This window comes from Stegastes partitus, unplaced genomic scaffold, assembly GCF_000690725.1.
Source record: "Stegastes partitus isolate 25-593 unplaced genomic scaffold, Stegastes_partitus-1.0.2 Scaffold120, whole genome shotgun sequence".
Taxonomy (NCBI): Eukaryota; Metazoa; Chordata; class Actinopteri; family Pomacentridae; genus Stegastes; species Stegastes partitus.
The window spans coordinates 171,186-190,959 of NW_007577851.1; the positions used below are offsets into that span (position 1 = coordinate 171,186).

The 19,774-nt window shown below is 41.3% G+C and overlaps 1 protein-coding gene across 1 annotated transcript; it reads left to right on the forward strand.

The window, feature by feature from the left end:
- Window positions 1-924: 924 nt before the first annotated feature.
- On the forward strand, window positions 925-18,485 carry jakmip1 (janus kinase and microtubule interacting protein 1). The gene is made up of 14 exons (XM_008278315.1): window positions 925-1,188; window positions 8,071-8,382; window positions 9,287-9,619; window positions 10,093-10,254; window positions 11,723-11,935; window positions 12,539-12,694; window positions 13,170-13,316; window positions 13,530-13,700; window positions 14,414-14,473; window positions 15,787-15,915; window positions 16,134-16,262; window positions 16,389-16,472; window positions 17,452-17,514; window positions 18,121-18,485. Exons 2-14 carry the CDS (start codon window positions 8,227-8,229, stop codon window positions 18,301-18,303), a joined length of 1,986 nt encoding a protein of 661 aa, XP_008276537.1. The 5' UTR covers window positions 925-1,188; window positions 8,071-8,226; the 3' UTR covers window positions 18,304-18,485.
- Window positions 18,486-19,774: the final 1,289 nt, after the last annotated feature.

Genomic DNA, 19,774 nt, shown 5'->3' on the forward strand with positions numbered 1-19,774 from the left:
TAAATTGTCCGTAAGTGTGAATGTGAGTGTGCTTGGTTGCCTGCCCTCTGTGGAGCGCTGTGATACACTGGCGACCTGTCCAGGGCAGTGCATAGATAATGGATGGTGTAGTTACAAGCAGGACTCCTGATTCACCAGCGAGTGAACCTTCCAGATACAGGGTATCTTTATACTACAGTGACTTGAGACACATTCTTTAAACTAAAATGATCTCCATTTCACTAATGGTGTGACTTTCAGCAGCAACTCTGTTTTCACTTTGACATGAATGAATCTTTTTTTTGTAAATTCTTGTCAAAACAGCCAAGGGTTTTGAAAACTTCTTGATGGCAATAAATCTTAGCACAGTCATGGTATTGCCTTCCACTGTTTATATTGCACTGCTTTGGAAGCATTAAAAGACGCTATACTACATTTTCTTGTCTTTGTTGCAGCACTCTGCAATCTAATGCAATCTAATTAAAAAATGTTTAATTGATGTCCGGAATAAAAAGAATTTCTTTGAGAAGTGGATATTGCTTTATTATTTATTTTTATATCGGTAAGTATTGGACTGGTATCAGTCTGTGCCGCCGTTCAGCCTTGATGACGTATGTCTCTACCGCACCGGCTGCGTGTCCACGCATTTACCGCGCGCGGTGTCATTCTTGAACACGCAGTCAGGTGTCGCGCTTCTATCACGCTTACCGGCGACGCCCACCCGGCATTTTTTATTTATTTTTTTGTACTTCCCACGTTAACGTCGACACGGGCACCACAAACCTAAGCGACTTATTTAATTATTTCTCTTCCACTCATGTGGATGAAATGTAGGCTATAGGAGCGGATGACGTAGCGCGTGCACTCGGACGTTTGCGTGTATGTGTGTGTATGTCTGTGTGCGCGCGCGCGTGGAGGGAAATGTCAACGTGCAGCGCGAGAGCAAGAGGAGGAGGCTCGAGCTGCTGGAGGAGACCGTGAAATGAAACGAGCCGCTGCTGCCGGATAATGTGTGTCATATCTGAGGAGTAAAGTTGTACACGGTGGCTGTGTGGTTAGCGGAGCTCTCGGCGTCTGGGAGCTGTCTGAGGTGAGTTAAATCCAGCTGCCCACACCGACGACCAGCCTCCCTTTTCCTGGATGTGAAGCAGCACCAGGCAGCGACGCTTCAACATCAGGCCACTTGTGACCACCGCACCTCCATTTCAGGTAAGTTTGTCCGCTCTGAAACGCTAACACAACTTCTAGTGAACACATTTTTGTAGCCTGACAGGCGGTTAGCTGCCGTGTCACACGCCCGACATCCGTGTTTCGTTAGCTAGCAGTGCGGTAACGGACAGAGAGCCGCCGGCTGGGCTTCATCGTTTCTGGCTGTCGATGTGAGTTTGGGCTGGACATAGTAGCTGCCAAGCCTCTTATGAACCCGCAGAGGGATGTGAATATGGGGTTTTGGCTGAATGCTGGACCCGTGTGACCGTGGCCGACTCTGCCAGCTCGCCAGAGAGGAAGCATGAAGCGTGATGATAACGACACGAATGATTACTAATAAACAGTTTACTGTCCTCCTCCTTATCTTAGCTGTTTAATCTCCTCCTCTTGCACTCATAACGAGGACGGCCCTTGCTGAAATATGGACCGTGTTATAGGCTGCGGTGACACCACCACACCACAGTGGAAATGCTACACGGCAGTGGTTTGCACAGGAACACCCAACACATGAGTCTGTGCAGCCTGGGTGCAAGGACGGCCGTCCTCTGTGGCTGGAGGAGGATGCTGCAGCAGCCCCTCGCATGTCGCCGTGGGGTGTGGTTGGCAAGCCGGACAAACAGGCTGTCAGCAGTGTAAACGCGCTCCTTCCAGCAGCACCCTGCCTTTTAATCTCTCGTTTGACAGCTCATTAGAGGGCTGGCCATATCGCATCAAGCAGCATATTCCTTTAAACCATACCAGCCCTCTGTGCCATGCATGTTGCATGCCTGTCCGCTGTGTTTCACCGGCAGGGACTCCTGTCTGTCTGCTGCTCTTGCAGGCGGCTCTGGAGGCTCGTAAATCTGCCCCAGTGGACAGCCAACATGTGTTGCACATTCACTTCTGTTTGATCAAAAACTATGATGCATGCTGTGGTGCTCATTGTACCTGCTGGCTGTTAATTGTGCCCCAGAAAGTGAGGGCTCTGATTCATGTACTGGGACAAAGCTATAATCATTTCAACATGTAGATAGAGTCGCTGTATATTTATGATTATATCAAATCAAGTTTATTTATATAGGACGTTTTAAGACAACCTGAGTTGACCAAAGTTCTGTACAGACAGGCAACAACAAAAGTAAGTGCAATTGAAGCGAAACAGGATAAAGACATTCTAAGATCAACTTGTAAAACAAAATGAGATTAATATAAAACTGTAAAAATCACAACATAACAGGGTAACAACTTGTAAGATCAGTTACTAATCAGTTACATCTTCAGATTTTCTCTAAAGTGTCAATGAGGAAGGAACATGTGATTGCAAGAGGGAAGCTATTCAAAGGTCTTGGAGCTGCTACTGCAAAGGCACGAGCCTCCGTTGACTTTTAAGTGTTCCATTTAAAAGCAGTTTTTCTGAGGCTCCAAGAGGCCTAGACATAGAGCAGGGCCAGAGAAGTTCTGAAATGTACTAAGGTGCCAACCCATGTATGGCTTTATAAACAATTAAAAGACCATTATCATCAATTTTCAAGTTAATTTTTTTTTTCAAACTAACCTCAACCTGTCCCATTCTTTTGTCTTATGTATAACATTGAGACTCCAATGTATGTCACACTACCCCCCTCTTTTTCCCTCACCCCAGCCTTTCTCCACTCTCCTCTTCCTAACTTAATTTGCACGGCTTATTCTTCATTCATAATCCTATCTCTCCCTCCTTACCCATGGCTTCCTCAGCGTAATGCGCTGAGTGACAGGCTGCTGCCAGAATAATCCCAGTGGACTTTTACCCTCATGTGTATGACTCTCACTTTGCTCCACTACTGTACTTCTCTTGTAACCCTTACATTAATATATACAAGTTTATCCTGACTGCACTACCATGTCTGTCTGAGGGGGATGAGGCTATCACTGCTAACACAAGCACAGATGCACCCATGCATGCAAAAGCACACACACACACACAGATGCACATGCTGAAAACACACAATGCCTACAGCAATGAATGACTGGAATGACCATATCGAAACATTAATGGGTATCATAGATTAGAGGCTGAGCAAAAAAAAATCTAGCGATACCATGCATGTGTAACAGAGACACAGAGGGAGACGTTTTGTTTATCTGTTTGGGTTGACTAGTCATTGGGGTCAGTAACTTGTAGTCACTCTGCGGGCATAGTAGTTTTTAGGTCATATGCTCCCCTAGTGTTGCTCTCGCCTGGTATTACTCGGCCTCTCAATGGGATCCTCACAGTGTCTTAAGTGAACCTCTAGACTGCTGACTATGTGTGTGTTGGCTGTAGAGAGATGTCTGGAGTGTGGCCAGACCACTTCTGACAGTCTACACTGCTGATGCTGATATGACTGCAACAGGAAGGTGTGTTTGTGTGTGACTGTGTGTTACAAATGTGCAATGTAAACAAAAGTATATAAATCAGCCAATCGACACTCTCGCTGTTGATTTTTAACCAAGCCAGAGAAGTAAGAAGTCTTTGTTTGAGCTCCCAATTGCCCGTGTTTTTATTGGGCCTTTATGTCACTCTGAAGTCTAGTTAATATTTGACACTCTGTGATTGTGTGTGGTCTGTCTGCCTGTCTGGCTTTGAGGAGATCCATCTGTCAGTGTGAAATAAGCTCATGACCATTGCAAAGACATCTGCCAACCTTACATGTCTGCTAAAGTTAGTTGTTAAAGTACTTTATCATATATTTTTATATCCTACCTGTGTTTAGGAAAAGCTATAAAAAATAACTGAAGAAACTGTTCTGTTAAATGACTTTATAAACATTTGCAGTATTTATTGATTTGTTTGTTGTATCCAGTTAGTGAAAATTGAACTGTATATCATGGTTTGTTGTGAAGCCTGATTCCTCATCAGCAGTAGGTTAAAACCAACAAATTTATTGCATTAATGCCAGTACTTATTTCAAACCATGTGATTTTGTTTCAATAGACATTTGTATTTAAATACACCTAAGAGAAATAGTGAGGGATTAGTCACGCTGCACAGAAGCAGACAATGAGTAGCTTTTCTTACGAAGACACAATTAAAACACAATAATGCAATTAGGCGATTAAACAAGACCTGACATTAATAATTAAATAATAACAGAACTGAAATGCCTAACTATGGATGGTTAACAGTTTCTTTATTTGAAGAATTAATGCTTTCCCTTGCCCTAATATGCAGATTATATTTAAGTTTCGAACTGTTGGTTAAACAACAACAACAACAAAACATGTTTTTGACACATTATCATGAGAATTTCTTAATATTTTGTGATTTATAGAACAAACCATAAATTGTTTGAGAAAATGAGCGTGGGATTGGACTTAACCAAACTGGATGAGGTAAAGTGAAAAAAATGTACAGATTGTATTGTCTGTGCTGCCTAAGTGTGCAGCTCACCTCAAACTCAAACTCACAGAAAGACAATGATGGAAAATTTTATTTCCAACTAGTAGGTGGACTGTCTTTACAAGGTTTCTTGTTTCAAATGATCAAAACAGTTTCCAGCTGTTAAAGTAGTTTACTTTAAGCACCTGTTTAAGGAAAGTTGGACCGCTGTCGACTATGCTGTAGACGTCACTACTAACGTTTAATACAATAAATGTTTGCACAAAGAAATAAACATTTTCACATCCTACATTTACAGTGAATTCAAACTGAATTGTAAAACCCAGGAAAACACAAGCACAATGCACTGCTGCAACACAGAGTAAAGAGGGATTTCCTCAGGCAGTTATGAAACTACCTATATGTTCGTCATACTGTATTCAGCCTGGTTTGAAAGGATCAAGGTTACAACATAAAGTTATGTCAGGCAGGTAGTCGCTTGAGTACGCAATGAATCAGTTTATGTTCTTATGCTGTGTTGATGCTGATGGATACGTTTTGTTCTTGGCTTTTTTTCTCAAGTCTGTTTGTCATGCAGTAGTTATCTTAATTGTGAAATTGAGCTGCAGAATTTCATCATTACTTCTTTCTTGCAGTAACAATCAAGTGAAATAAGTGCCACTGTTTAAGCTGATCCTCTCAGTGCTACATTCACTGCATTAAAATAGGCCTTGAAGGTGCATTTTGGTGGTGTATTATTCAATTTATATAACTTGCAAAACATGACTTGTGATTGATTTAATGAGTCATACTGATTTTTTTCTTTTCTTTTAGTTTTGAACGTGGGATTATACCAGCTATATATAGGCTATGTTAAAGACTAGGCTGTCAGTTTTGTCTGTTGAAAGGTTTTTGCTTCCACTTCGAGGCTTTGCAAGCAGAATATAAGCTTGGCTGACTTTACTTTGAGTGGATGAGGTAATTTAAGGTCTATGACCTACGCTGGCTTTTGTTTGCTTCTGTGAACATTAAAGGTGCTTGTTAGCTTCTTGGTGCCCCTATAAAATGTTCCAGTTTCCCATATAACATTCCTGGTTTTCAATGAACTGCAACCTTTGAGATTTAGTGTCTGGCTACCAGCTTGGGAGCATGTGGCTTCAGAAAGGGGACTGTGGGTGGTTGATGTCTTTGTGCCTGTGCACACATGTTGATTTCATGTGAAATCTAGATGTCTTTTATATACCATTTATATCATTGTGTGTTAAATAGAAATAACACCTCACTGTATAACAGCACCACAAAGTTCATCCTTGTCAATGATCATAAGTTGAACATCACAACTTTTTTATTTCACTAACGCCATAAAAATAGTTTTGCTAGTGGTACTAAGACAGATAAGAATGAAATAAAAAAAAAAGAAGGGATTCGCATTCATCAGACTGTTGAGGGAGAGTGTTGCATCCAGATGTTGTAGGATAAGCATCCACGCCTCCTTACCCTAGGAAGAAAAAAACGAAACCATCCGTCATGCCTTTCAGCCATTTCAGCTTGGGTACACCTGGTCTCCCCTAATGGCACAGACGTGCATAAACCTGCTAAAAACAGTGGCAGGGTGGAAAACATTTTTTGTTCTTGTAAATTGTATGAGCAAATTCCACAACACAGTGTGCGAGTCTGTTGGCCTACTGTAAACAAATACGTGTTTGTTCCCAGTGTGAATAAGTGTAGAGATGTTTTGGTGCCTATGTGAATATGTGTCAGCTGTAGCTGTCCCTAGTTGTTCAGTTGAAGCCTCAGAGAATGTGTCCCTGTGTCAGTGCTCTGTGTGTGAATGATCTCCCTCTCTCTTTCTGTCTCTGTGAATGAGAGTGAGATCAGTAACATCCCCATGCCAGCAAGTGGGAGTGGAGAGATGGAGGTTAGGGAATGTAAGAGGAGAGGTTGGTTTCTCTGGTAGAGGTCTGTGTTTTCCTCTTGTCTGCCGCTCTCTCTTTTAGGCTTAATCATCCTCCATCTTCCTTTCATTCTTGTCGCCTCCCATCCCCATTGGTTGTCACCATTTGTCTGTGTGCTGTATAAAAATTAATGTGGAAGAAAGCCTCCTTGCCCTCCAGTATCAAAGCATCTCTTTCTCTCTGTCAACCTTGACTCAAAGATAGGACCAGATAACAAAGTCATGTATGCGTGTTTTTCAAATGCACAGCCTTTATACAATGCAACTGTGTGTGTGTGTGTACTGTCTCAGTGTGTGACTCCTCCTTTCCATCATCCTTTGCTATGAGAGGAATAGAGTTTTTGAGAGCAAGTGTTGCCTTGGTAACTATTTCTGCCATCTGTGTATGTTGTATGACTGTTTGGCAATGTGTGTGTGGTAGGAAGAGACGGAGGTGCCTGCGATTTTAATGCTTCAGCTCCCTCATCGTTGCATTATTTATTTAATAGTCAGCAGAAAGACTGTAGGGTTACTGGGTTACAAATCACTCCAAGAAGAGATTAGAGGAGTCCATTTTCAGCTCAGTGAATATGTGTCATTGGAACGTGTCTACAACAAAATGTGCAAATAAATAGCTGCAAACATAACCAACGCCTGTTCTCAGCTGGTAAAAAAAAGGAGTAGAGAAGATAACTCATCATTCATTTAAATCCTTTTATATTTGTCTTTAACAGTTTTACCCGAGGCAGTAAATGCCAACAATTTTTGTTTAGTGAATCATTGATTTTTCAAGCTAAACATTTCCCCTTCAGCTTGGATTGGCAGCTTTTCTCTGTTTTTTATTGTGGCTCACATAAACAGAGAAATAATGTCAGTGACTGTACTCCACATACTGATATGCCCAATGTGTAGAGGTGAAGATAAATCGTACAATTGGATTGCACTGATATGGATGTACTGGAAAGATTGAATTGCAGTAATGCAGACAGCTGCTGTCCACGTTCAGCAGGTCTAGAGAGTCAAGACAAAATCAATTAAATGTCTATTTGAAAATGTAATTGGTTTCATGATGAGAAGGTGCAACAACAAAAAAAAAGCAACTGGAAAGCCAGACATGAACAAAGAGGAAATAATAAAGTGAAGATTTCTAAGTCAAATTAGGGATATTTCTGTGGGACTCCCAAGTACGTCTGACATGTCATTAGTTTACTCTAGTTAAGAGAAGATGATGAAATCTTTGGACAGTGGAATGTTGAGAGTCATCAAACTAAAGGTAGGATTTATTAGTCTGCACAGTGAGAGAAGGGTCCAGTGCGATGCTAGAGGCTAGGAATCGTAACGATGGTGGCCAGACACATTTTCATGCACTATGGAGCCTCTAAGTACAGCTCAGGGACTGGAATTGGATGATGATAAATGGCCAACGTGTAAGTTAGACAGAAAAGGCTGACGGAGGAGAGGGTAAATGTTGGTCCCTAGAATAGTCTGTTTTCCCCTGGCTATAGTGCGTCATGTGCCTTGTGCCCAGAGTATTGTACAGAGTAGTTTTGTCTAACCTAGTTTTTAACACTGACTCACCCTTTTTCCATCTTTTCTTTTTCTTTCTGCTTGTCTTGCTATCTCTCTCAAATAGAAACTCTCAGCAGCCTCTAGCAACGATGTAGACTTCTCAACGACTTGATGATGATGATGCAGGGCCGTGCAGGGAGGAGGAGCATTGACTGACTCTCTCCTCCGTTACGCCACACCTTGCACTCTATGTCCGTCCTGATTGGGCGGCTGGAGTGCTATGTCATCAACCGCACACCCGTCGGCCCAACCCACTAAGAAGGGGAGGAAGCCGGAGAAATCGGAGGTGATGGCTGATTCGGTGCAGGTCACCAATGAGGAACTGAGGAGCAAACTCGTGGACATTCAGTTTGAGCTCCAGCAGGAGCGTGGCAAGGTGAGAGGGAAGAGGAAGAAATGGAGGGCTTTTGTACAAAACTGATAACCAGGATGGTGTCGAGATAGTGCCCTCTGTGTGGTCACGTCAGAAGGAGAGGGTGGCCCATTTAAAAAAATGTTTGGAAATTATTTACATATTTATGTAGATTCATTGACACAAACTTAGAACTAATGTTTAACACAAGCACTCTTTTAAAAAGCAATATCTATAAAAGGAGCTGTAATAATAGTGTTTGTGCACAGTATTATCTTTTACCTATGTAAACACAATGATATGCCAGTTCCTCTAGTTGGATTTTCACTAAGTTATGTTAGCTCTTTTCCAGTTTCTCATTATCAAGGTTTTAAAGACTTGGCGTTGCATGCATTTTCATTAGTGTACGCCACATAGCCAGTCAGCATTTTCTTTATTCAGTGGCTGCTAGGCCTTTCATTCTCATACTGTAGATAGTTTGAAAAAGTGTTCAGAACAGTTTCCCTCTACATGTATCTTCTGATCAAAACACAAGCTACCTCTCTGTGCTCGTATCTGCACTGTTTATGGTTACATTTAGAGAATGGCTGTAACAATACTGGCGTTCAAGCCACACTCACAACATCTACACTTTGCAGATGCATTGATCACGTTTGAATGCATCAAATTAAATTCACTTTTCTTGCTGCTTGAAAACACAGCTGAGCGTTGTTTACTGCGCATCTGCTGCTCCTAGTTGGGGAATATATCACAACTTGATAGCTGTTCATCCATTTTGTTTTAGACTGCCTGGAAAGCAACTTGCAAATTAAGTCGTCACTGTACAGCTCACAGTCTGAACAAATTACTGGACACTGTAAAGTGCTGATGCTGATATAAGGATGCCACCTTGACAACAACATTATCCTCTGTTGTGTTCTTTTCTCAGGTATGTAAGCTCCGTGAGCGGCTCCAGGAGCAGCGGCAGGCTCGGGAGCTCGAGCAACACAAACATGCCGTAGCACTCACAGACCTGCGTGCCAAACTCCATGAAGAAAAACTACGTGAGATCGCGGCTGCCCGTGAGACCCTGGCACGGCAGCATGAGGCCGAGCTTGCCCGGGCCATCAAGATCCGGGATACTGAGGTGCAGAGGCTCCAGGGGCTTGTAAATGCACTGAGAGATGGAGCAGCTGACAAACTCAAAAATGCTCTTTTGGGAGAGGCTCGGGAGGAGGCCAGGAGAGCGTTTGATGGGGAGAGACTAAAGCTACAGCAGGAAGTAGGTTTTAGCATGTATATGGATGACAACCATTATGTTTTCATGTTTGGCATTGTGGAAAAATTTACAAGTTCTCTAGTAACTACATACATTGTCAATTGTAATGGGCATCCTGTAACCTCACAAAATTGTAGAAAGAATCTGGAGGCACTTTGTGTTTTTAAGATCAAGGCACTTTTTCAGGGAAAGCTGACATTCTAAAACCATTATGTGTGTGCATGTGTGTGTCTGTTCATGTGTGACTGTGTATACCTTTGTCAATTTGCTGTTGAAAAACAGGAAACAGGGTGGAAAAGCCTGCTGCCAAGCTATTGTTTCACTGTAGCCTTCCCAGACAAACAGGGCATCTATCATTACTGCAGTTTAATGGGATAAGACAAATGTTTATAAATGCACGAGTATCTGTGTCTTCGTTGTTTTTGTTTTTCAGCGAATAATACGGTCATGTGTGGGGGTGTTTTTTTTTTTTTTAGATTCAGGAGCAGAAAATGGCTAGGAAGCAGGCTGAGGAGGCACTGGGAAATGCTCTCCAAGCTGATAAAGCCAAAGCAGCTGATCTCCGCACAGCCTACCAACAGCACCAGGATGAGGTGCATCGCATTAAACGGGACTGTGAGAAAGACATCCGCCGGCTGGTGAGAGCACATAAAGTTGGGAAGACATACAACACATACATGACACATGACTTATCTGTCTTTAGATGAAGGGTAACAAATGGAAATAGTCAAATGCAAATAAATGGAGGAAAACTGTTGCAGCAATATTTGCTGGTGAATGTATAATATTTCCTAGAAGTTGCACAACAGAATCCTATTAACTCTATTTACCTTGGCACACCAGTTAACACATTTGTATTTGCAGTATTAACATTCCCGACTGTCTGATATTCAGTAATAATTTGAACCATTCTTGACTAAATAAGAAACAATCACACCGTGTGCTTTTACTTTACAAGTGTTTAACACTGAAAAACTGAGCTAATCAGCCTCATGAGGAACACGTGGATGTGATTTGTTGAGAAAAACCTGGCAGGATGAGCAAACTATCTAACAGCTGTCATCACATTTAAATTAAAATCTATTTAAAGACCTGATTCGTGTCAACACACACTGACACTTGGCTAGAAAAGGTTTAGTTTATGTAAGATTCTATTGCCAAGAAGTTGATTAAGAAAATAGATTTTTTGCAGCCTTAAAAATTAATACCATGCTGAGCACTTCGCTTGTAGACCCCTGTTGGAGAGTAAAAAATGTCCTGTTGTGAAAATATCAATGAGCCAACCGTAGTGAAAAGACAGACCTGTCCGATGAACCAGACCCGGCAGCTGTTATTTTTATAGTCCATATCTGTTCTGACCACATTTGAATATCATAAAGAGTTCTCATCCACTGACATCTGTTTTCCTGCTGCTGAAGTTCAACTCCAGCTCAGGGCTTATCTCACTGATGTTGTATGAGGGTTAGAAGCTAATTGCTCCAGTGTCTGTCTTGGCTTTATCTTCAGTGTGTGGTGCTTATCTGCAAAAATAAAAGTCTGTATACCGGGTGCAGTTACTCATTAACCCCATTACATGCAGTGCAGCTACAATAACTTCCTGTAAAGGAATGTTTGAGCAAAGAAGCTAAAAGAGAAAAGCCTAGCTGATTGATGGGAGAGCAGGCAGTGCAGGAAATACTGGTATTAAAGAACAAAATACGGATGGAAGTAGAAGTGGTAACAATTGTCTGAGGTAGTTGTGTGAATGCAGAGCAACAACAAAGCTACATCAATTCATCAGCACAACATTTGAGGCACTGTTCTTATTCTACTCTTGGCCATTAGCGCATACAGCTTGTTAGAGTGAAGGTGTAGACAATGTGGGAAATGAAGTCGAAAGCTGTTGCAGAATTTCTGTGCATAAAATACACAGAATTACATTGTACTTCATATAAATTGGATCCTTGCATGCTAGTTGTAAAATCAGTAAAATAATAATTGAATTACATCTTTGCTCAATATCAAAAATGTTTTTAATGTTTTCTGCAATATGATCCTAGAGATGTCTTTCTGTATGATGTCTCTTTCTATCATCCATAACCCTGGTTTTATCCACTCCTCTTGTAGATGGATGAGTTGAAGGCAAAGGACCGGGTGGTGTGTGCTCTGGAAAGGGAGCTGGGGGTGCAGGCTGGCTATGCCCAGAAGCTGCAGCTACAAAAGGAAGCCCTGGATGAGCAGCTGGGTCAGGTACGAGAGGCTGAGAGACACAACCATGGCAGCCCCAAGAGAGAAGTGGTGCCTGGGCTGGGGGAAAACTCAGACCTGCTCAACAACCAGGTACACACAGACACAGACACACACAGACACACACAGTGCAGATGCATACACATCTATACTCGTGCATGAATGCATTCATACACTTGGAAGAACACAAGAGCTGAAATGCACACACTATGTGCATAAAGACATGAAAACTGTATTGTTTACCTTGCATTTTTTGAAAGCTGATTTTTTTTTGTCACTGATAATTTAAGAGGCAAGTTTATTTTCTCTGATATTTTCTGATATTATCTGTATTTTATATGTATTTCATACCGAGATTGCAAAATGTCAGCCATTTTCAGCAATGATTTTTGAATGACGGCGAAGCCTATAAAATCGAAATGAAACAAAAAAAGACTGCCATTGAGTGTCATACAGAAAAAATGCCGTTTGTCCATCTTTAACTTTTTTTCAATCACTGATTAGTTATTACATATCTTAAAGGGATACCATAAATCATGAGGTGCAGTTTCTTTACCTAATGACAAAGACCCATCATGTTTAAACATGTGCGTAGTGAACTTGCACATTTACTCACCAACTCATCCTTCATCTCATGACCTCCTCTTTCCAATCCATCTTCATGACCTGCCTGCCTGCATGTTCACCCTTTTTCAGTTTTTGTCTGCCTCCTCCTCCCCTCTCCCCCCTGCTCAACAGGAGGTGGAGGAGCGTGACATGAGGAGGTTCCAGCTGAAGATTGCGGAGCTCCACTCAGTCATCAGGAAACTGGAGGACAGAAATGCATTGCTGGCCGATGAGAGGAATGAACTAGTGAGAAACACACATGCAGAATTACATATGTGCAGTGACTGTAGGCATGCAAATGCATGTATACACATTGCATAGTACACACATGTACACAGACAATGTGCATTAAGACAAATCCTCCAGCCTTGATCTTACTTATCTTGGACGTGTAAAATAAAAGTTGTATAAAGGTATAAGATGTCTGCCGTTCCCCACACCTAACTAACCAATTCTCATCCAGGTCATACTGTGATTGACAGGTTGCAGGAACAGCAGCAGCTCATTGGTATTCAGAAAAAAATAGCCTGTTTAGAAAACTCCTAAAACCAGGGTTTATGCAGTTACGGTGAATTAAACCCTCTTTGCAGTATTTTAATCTGAAAAACTGAAAGACACACCATGGAGGCATGTCAAACATCGATCTATTTGCTGAAAAATAGCAAAATATGGGACCCTTATGATTACATGTTTCCCCTCCCTGTTTCCTTCCTTTGTTCAGTTGAAGCGGGTGCGAGAGGCAGAGAGCCAGATGAAGCCCATGTTTGAGAAGAACAAGCGGCTGTCCAAGAAAAATGATGACCTCCTGCAAACGCTGCAGCGCATGGAGGAGAAACTCAAGAACCTGAGCCGTGAGAATGCTGAAATGGTGAGATGCACACAGAAGTCTCTCACAATGTCTCTGAAGACAAAATCAAAAATCAAATACTAGTAGGACAAAGTAAATATTTTAGTTCAGCAATGGAAGAGGGATTTCTTCCCTGAGGCTTTCATCAGAAAGGAAACATGACCTCTGCTGGCTGTTTGAGGAAGAGCGTGACACATAATTTGGCCTCTGTCTCTCTTCATTTACCTCCTTCAGAAGGAAAAAGCTTCCTCCTCTCGGCCGCCGTCACAGCAGCAATCCCTTCAGCCCCAGTTGAAGCGACCGAGCTCCCTGAGCGACCTGAGCCACGCCCATGAGGAACAGGAAGTGGAGTTCCTCAAGCTGCAGGTCGCTGAGCAACGTGGAATAATTGATGAGCTCATGCAGGTCAGGATTTCAATCAAATCACAAGGCTGACATACCTGTTTTATTTTGTGATAGAAGTTACTCCTGTTTGATTTAAAGACATAATGTAACGAAATGATATATAGTCTCTGACAATATAAATTTGTCAAACTGTGATAACATTGTTTTCTTAATATAAGTTACAGGATTTTCTATCAATATGATGACATGCTTTGATTTTTCAAGGATAAGTACAGATATTCTAGTCCATTATATTTTCCTTTGACATATTCTCAGTGGATTTTTTTTTAGAAGATTTATCATAGAATTATTTACATCAATATTACATGCACTGATTTTATCCATGTTGCTCCTCTCTTCCTTTATCCCACTGTTTCAGGGGAATGAGCTGTAAACTTTCAGAAGGGTCAGTGCGTCTGTATGGGGAACAGTCTGACTCATCAGAAGCTGCTAATTCCAATTATTTAGAGCTTTATTCCTATGGTTGCATTGTTTGCTGCCCATCACCACCTTATTTCAAATGTCAGCACACTTTGGCTTTTATTTGACCTTAAATTTTGTAGAAATGAGATAAGTTGGCACTGCTGAATTCACAGTATATTTAGATGGCAGCTCACATCATGACTGATCTGTGTGGATTGTGTGCCCATAGAGACCTGTCAAAATCCCAGGTGTGAGACTGGTCTTGCTTGGGAACACTTTAAGATGTTCGTCTGCTGTGTGTTTGTCTTCAGGAACGTGACCGATTGGTGATGAGCAAGAAGAACAGGAGGAAACCTCTCAAGTTGTCAAAAGTAAGGGTCCACAAGTGTTTTATAACAGCTGTTAATCCAGTGGTGTGTAACTAAGCAACTACCCTGTCTCTGGTTGACTGATTCTTGAGTACTCTTTTCAGTGGTGTGTGTGTTTCTGTTTAATTGGGCTCAGGGGACAGTAATGACAGCTGGGAGCATCAAGCTGAGCACACATGCAACTTCTGCATTCACCATTCCCACAGCTAGTTGAAAATTATTTGTTTTCTTTGTTGTTTATTTATGTGCTGTGTGTGTTTAGTGTTACTGCAGAACAGTTAATACACATGTGACAAATATTACAAGCTGTGTGCAGCAGCATGTCCTTGTTTATCTCTGCTTCCTTGTGTGTGAAAAAAAGAAGGCAAATTGGGTGAGTGCAGCAGTGCTAGAAAAAAATGATGGCTGCGATGCGTGTGTGTTAGTTTGACTGTGCATGTTTGAGATAATACATCAGGGACATATTAGAGTCTGTGATGTTGCTAGGAGGAGGAGTTTGTAGATGCATGACATATATTTTCTCCTGCCTCTCCTGCTGGAACCACTTTGTTAGTTTGGCAAGTTCAGTACAGGGTTGGGCACAGCTGCTTGGCTTTTGGACTTGCACCTGGAAATTTGCCTCTCTTTTTAGGAATTTAAAGCAGAAGCAGAGCTGGGCGACAAAACCCAGAAGCTGGCCCTAATGTTTTTTTTCGTAGGAGTTTCATTGTAACCACAAGTTTTATTGTCTGCTTTTCTATTTTGTGTGGGAGTGCGAAAGAAAGCAACTGGGCTTTTTGGACATTACTGAAGGCCTGTAGTGCTTTGCGCAGATTGGCTGGTGTAGTCTCAGATACGATAGACGGATACTAAGGAGATTCTTTATACTTTAGTGTTTGTGTATCTGGTCTAGTAGCAGCATGACGGAGTATATCCTCCTTATTCTCTATTTCTCATCCTTCATTTGTTTGTGTGCTCTAGTGTGCCTTTATTTCTCTGGTTGCCAGGAGATGACTTATAAACATGATGGTAAGGGCTCTGTGGGGACCGGAAAAGTTAACGGCAAAAAGGAAGTAAACAAACATGCAGCATCTTGATCCACTTTGCAGGTTTTGACAAATTGGTGAAGATATTACTGTAGCCAGATGTGCTGCATTAGGTGGAATTATATTAGGTTTTAGTTTCCTAATTTGAAAACAGGTGTGATGTGATTTTAGACAAGTGTTAGTGTTTTTTCCATCTGACTTTTTACAGAATTGGCAACAGCATTCATTTTTCAATGTAAAGGTTTGATTTAACACGTGGCCCATCTATCTCTCTTCTACTCCTCTCTGCAGAGGCATGTTGTGGAGACATATTTTGGATTTGATGAGGAGTCGATAGACTCTGAGACCTCCTCTCTGACCTCCTATAACACTGACCTCACTGACCGGACGCCTGCCACTCCAGAGGAGGATTTGGAAGAGGTAGGAAAATCCTTTGTCTACACTGAAAGAAATATTTTAAGCTTTAATATTTATAGTTATAAAAGCTGAGTGATGTGATGAATAAATGTTGAGATAACTGATAGAAAAGTAACAAGATAGATAGTTAAAAGTAACTTACAACTTAAGAGATGGGATAATGAATAAGCTGGGAGAAGGTTTCTGTTTTAGTTTGACCTTGTCCCTCTTTGATGCCACAGAGTGTTTCCCGTGAGGAGTCAGAGCTTCGTTTTCGTCAGCTCACCAGAGAGTACCAGGCTCTTCAGCGGGCCTACGCCCTCTTGCAAGAACAGACCGGGGGCTCACTAGATGCTGAGAGAGAGGCCAGGGTTTGTATCTGCCTCGTTGCCTTAAAAACACTGCTTACTTTGACATAAGGATTAAATATAAATTTCAAGTTAAGAAGATCTAGCTTTATTATTAACGACCGTAATGGCTGGTTTTCCTTCCCACAGACACGTGAGCAGCTACAAGTGGAACTCAACAGCTGCCAGGCCAAGATTGTTGATCTGGAGAAGGCCCTGGCCGAGAGGGGGCAGGTAATAAAGACGAGGGATGGGGACAGGAGCTCACTGGTTCTGCTCTCTCTGGCCCTTCTGCATGTCTGTTTGGCTGCTCTGCTCCTGGGCTGGCGCTATGCTGACCAGGTCTGCCGCAGAATCCTGTAACGTCACTTCCTGCATGTGTGGTGTCACAGATCTGTGCCTGCATGCTCTGCTTCATCCTTTGTCCTTACTGTTGTTGTTGGTGTTTCTTATTGGGTCTTTCTGTGCTACTGACCACAGAGGGAAAGCTTGAACACCTGACTCCTGTCAGCCATGATTAATACACAAGATTAATATACAAGATTTATATGTAGAAGTATCTGAATATCTTTCTAAATATAAAAATACACAATTTAGATAAATTTTTTTCTTGCTTATTTAACATGTCCAAAAGTAATCCTTAAACATTTCAGCCTGAGAACTAAACCCAATCTGGGCACATTGTCTAAACTAAGTAATGTAAAACACATTCAACATCCTAATTTGTACCTTTACTGAATATCACTGGGAACACTGAAAATATAATGCTTGCTTCATATCACTACTCCTAGTATAATTTATTGTGAAGTATTTCTTTGTGTTACTGCATGTTGCCTGTTCCACCTCTGTTATTCTGATTTGCTGCTCTGCTGTTTGTCACCTCAGATTGCCTTCTATTCCTCCTGTTGCTGTGAACTCTTGTTGACTGTGAATGCAAGTCTTCTGCATCTGTTATCTCAGGAGTTGGCTTCATTTCTCTGGATCAATAAACTTGTGCTATTGCCACTACATTCCTGTCTTTTTGTGTCTGTGTTACATTTGCATGTGTCATTTGGAATTGAAGGAGATAGTCACTGAGCAGTAGTTTTTGGGTTGTCTGGTTGTGTTGCTGACAGCGTTGTTTATTACACCCTGTCATTGGGGATCTTTTCTTTCCTCTCCTGTTCCTTGCTGTGTCATTTCTTGCTGATGTTGTCTTTGGTTGTTATGACAGGATTCAAAATGGGTGGAGGAGAAGCAGTACTTGCTCAGGACCAACCAGGAACTACACGAGAAGGTAGATTAGATTAGCCTACACTCATATACATCACTATCTAGTATCCATGTTTGATTTCAGAGCTAGTTGCAATTCAGTACCTAGGTTTCTGTAACAATACTGAAACTATACTTAAATTCCTCACTGGCAGAAATGTCAACCAGGTTTTCTCAAAATCCCTCTTTACTTGAACAAAAAAAATTTTGTATAAACATAGGCAGCCACATTACTTGCCGAAATAAAACTGTGACTAAAATTGAAAAAAATATATGTAAATTAGCAACAGTCGGAGTATAAATGTTTAATGCCCACTTGAGGTGCAGTTCCATACTCTGTGCTATGATTTTTTATTTATTTTTTTGTCCTGTTACAAAAACGATTTTAAAGTTTAGCAATTAGCCCTAAACTCAAAGTCAACCTCAATCTGAGCTGTTGGTAAATAAAAACAGGGACTATTTAGTTCTTCTCTTGAAAACTTAAATTATCTGATTATACTTGCTTTCTAAGTTTAAAAACCAAAAATAATAGATAGCTCTTGGATATCAGCTGTTCTCAGTATTTACTTGTGGAACTCTGCAATCATAATACAATTTAACTTGTGTAACCAAGATGTGTTTGTGTCTGCAGATGTGTGCGTTGCAGCAGACGGAGTCGCGGCTGCAGGCTGAGGTTCAGGATGCTCGGGACCAGAATGAGCTGCTGGAATTCAGGGTGCTGGAACTGGAAGTAAGAGACTGTACCACCATCAAACTGTCGCCAGGAAGCGACAACAACAGCCTCAGCTCCAGACGCAAGACCTACATACAGTGACTCACCAGACAGACATACATACCCTTATTCCCACTTATTAGTTCTTCACTGTATGCATCTGTGTTTCCTTGTTTTGCATGGCAGCTGTGTGCATACCCCTTCACTGAACTGGAATATTTTTTTTAATGAATGAATGTTGTTGTTAAAATAAATTTCATTTTTACTTGAATAAAAATATATTTAAGTTCACGATCCATTTCCATCTTTGTTCATATTGTGTCTCATTTTTGCATGCATGTCCTACTTCTTGTTTATATTTTGTAAAAGGTAGACGTTAATGGAAAATTGAAGACAGCATTTAGGTATTCTATTGGAATTGGTAAATTAATTTTATTTTGAATATTTAGGTTAATAATATACATGCCATATGTATTGGAATATGGAAAATGTAAAGATATTTGCCAGTAATAATGATATTAGCATCACCAGTCATTCATATCATTCAACTCTCCATCTGTTTATGTTGTAGTTCTGTCTTTATGAAGGCAAAATGATGGATTACATCCTTAGTTTTGACTTTTAGCATGTGTCCCTGGTGGTTTGTTTTGTTTGTCCCTTTTAAATCTATGGGTTTTCACCTCCCTCATTTTAGCAGATCCTGACAATGTTTTCAGTGTCATGTAAGTAAATCACTCCTTCACTCCCACTTCATTTTGCCAGTCATTAAATTCATTCATATTTTTCCTTTCACGTCCCACCACCATGAATGTAGTAATCAATTGTTGTATTACTGTCGGACTGACAAAAATGTTGTTACCTTGGCTCAAGACACGATGTGTGTATGGACATTAACATGATGTGTACTCCTGTAGGAAAGGGAGCGCAGATCTCCTGCCCTCAATCTCCACATGTCTGCCTTTCCTGAGAACAGTAGCAGCGCCCTGCAGATCTACTGCCACCAGGAGGGAGTCAAGGTGAAAACACACTCATAAAAAGAGACAGTCTTTATAGGGCTGGCCAGGATGAGACGATTACTCACACCGGAGTGACACAGAAACTCATATCTTGTTCATTTTTTTCTCTGTGGCAAGTCGCTGTAGATCAAGTAGTCAAATCTCTTTTATCATTCGTCTATGCACGCGTGACTGTTATTTAGAAGCGCACCATGAGGACTCTTGGACTTTTTAAATATAAAACCTGAAATGATTTAAAAAAAAAATACATGTAATTGTTTTGATATTACAATTACAATTAGGGTTAGGATATAATTCCAGCTCAATGAGTGTGTAGAATGTGTGTAGCTTAGAACGAATAGCTTTACTACTGGCTGTGCGAGGTGGCCAAAGCGATGGCTGTGAATACCCTGGGTCACCCTGTAGCCCACCCCTGAGTATGATGTCCTTAATGTCCTGGTTTTCAACTCTGTGCAGGATGTAATCATTCCTGAGCTCATGAAGAAGCTGGATATCCTGGGGGATAACGGGGTGAGTTTGAACTTTCTGTTGGATTAACATAGATTTCAATAGATCCC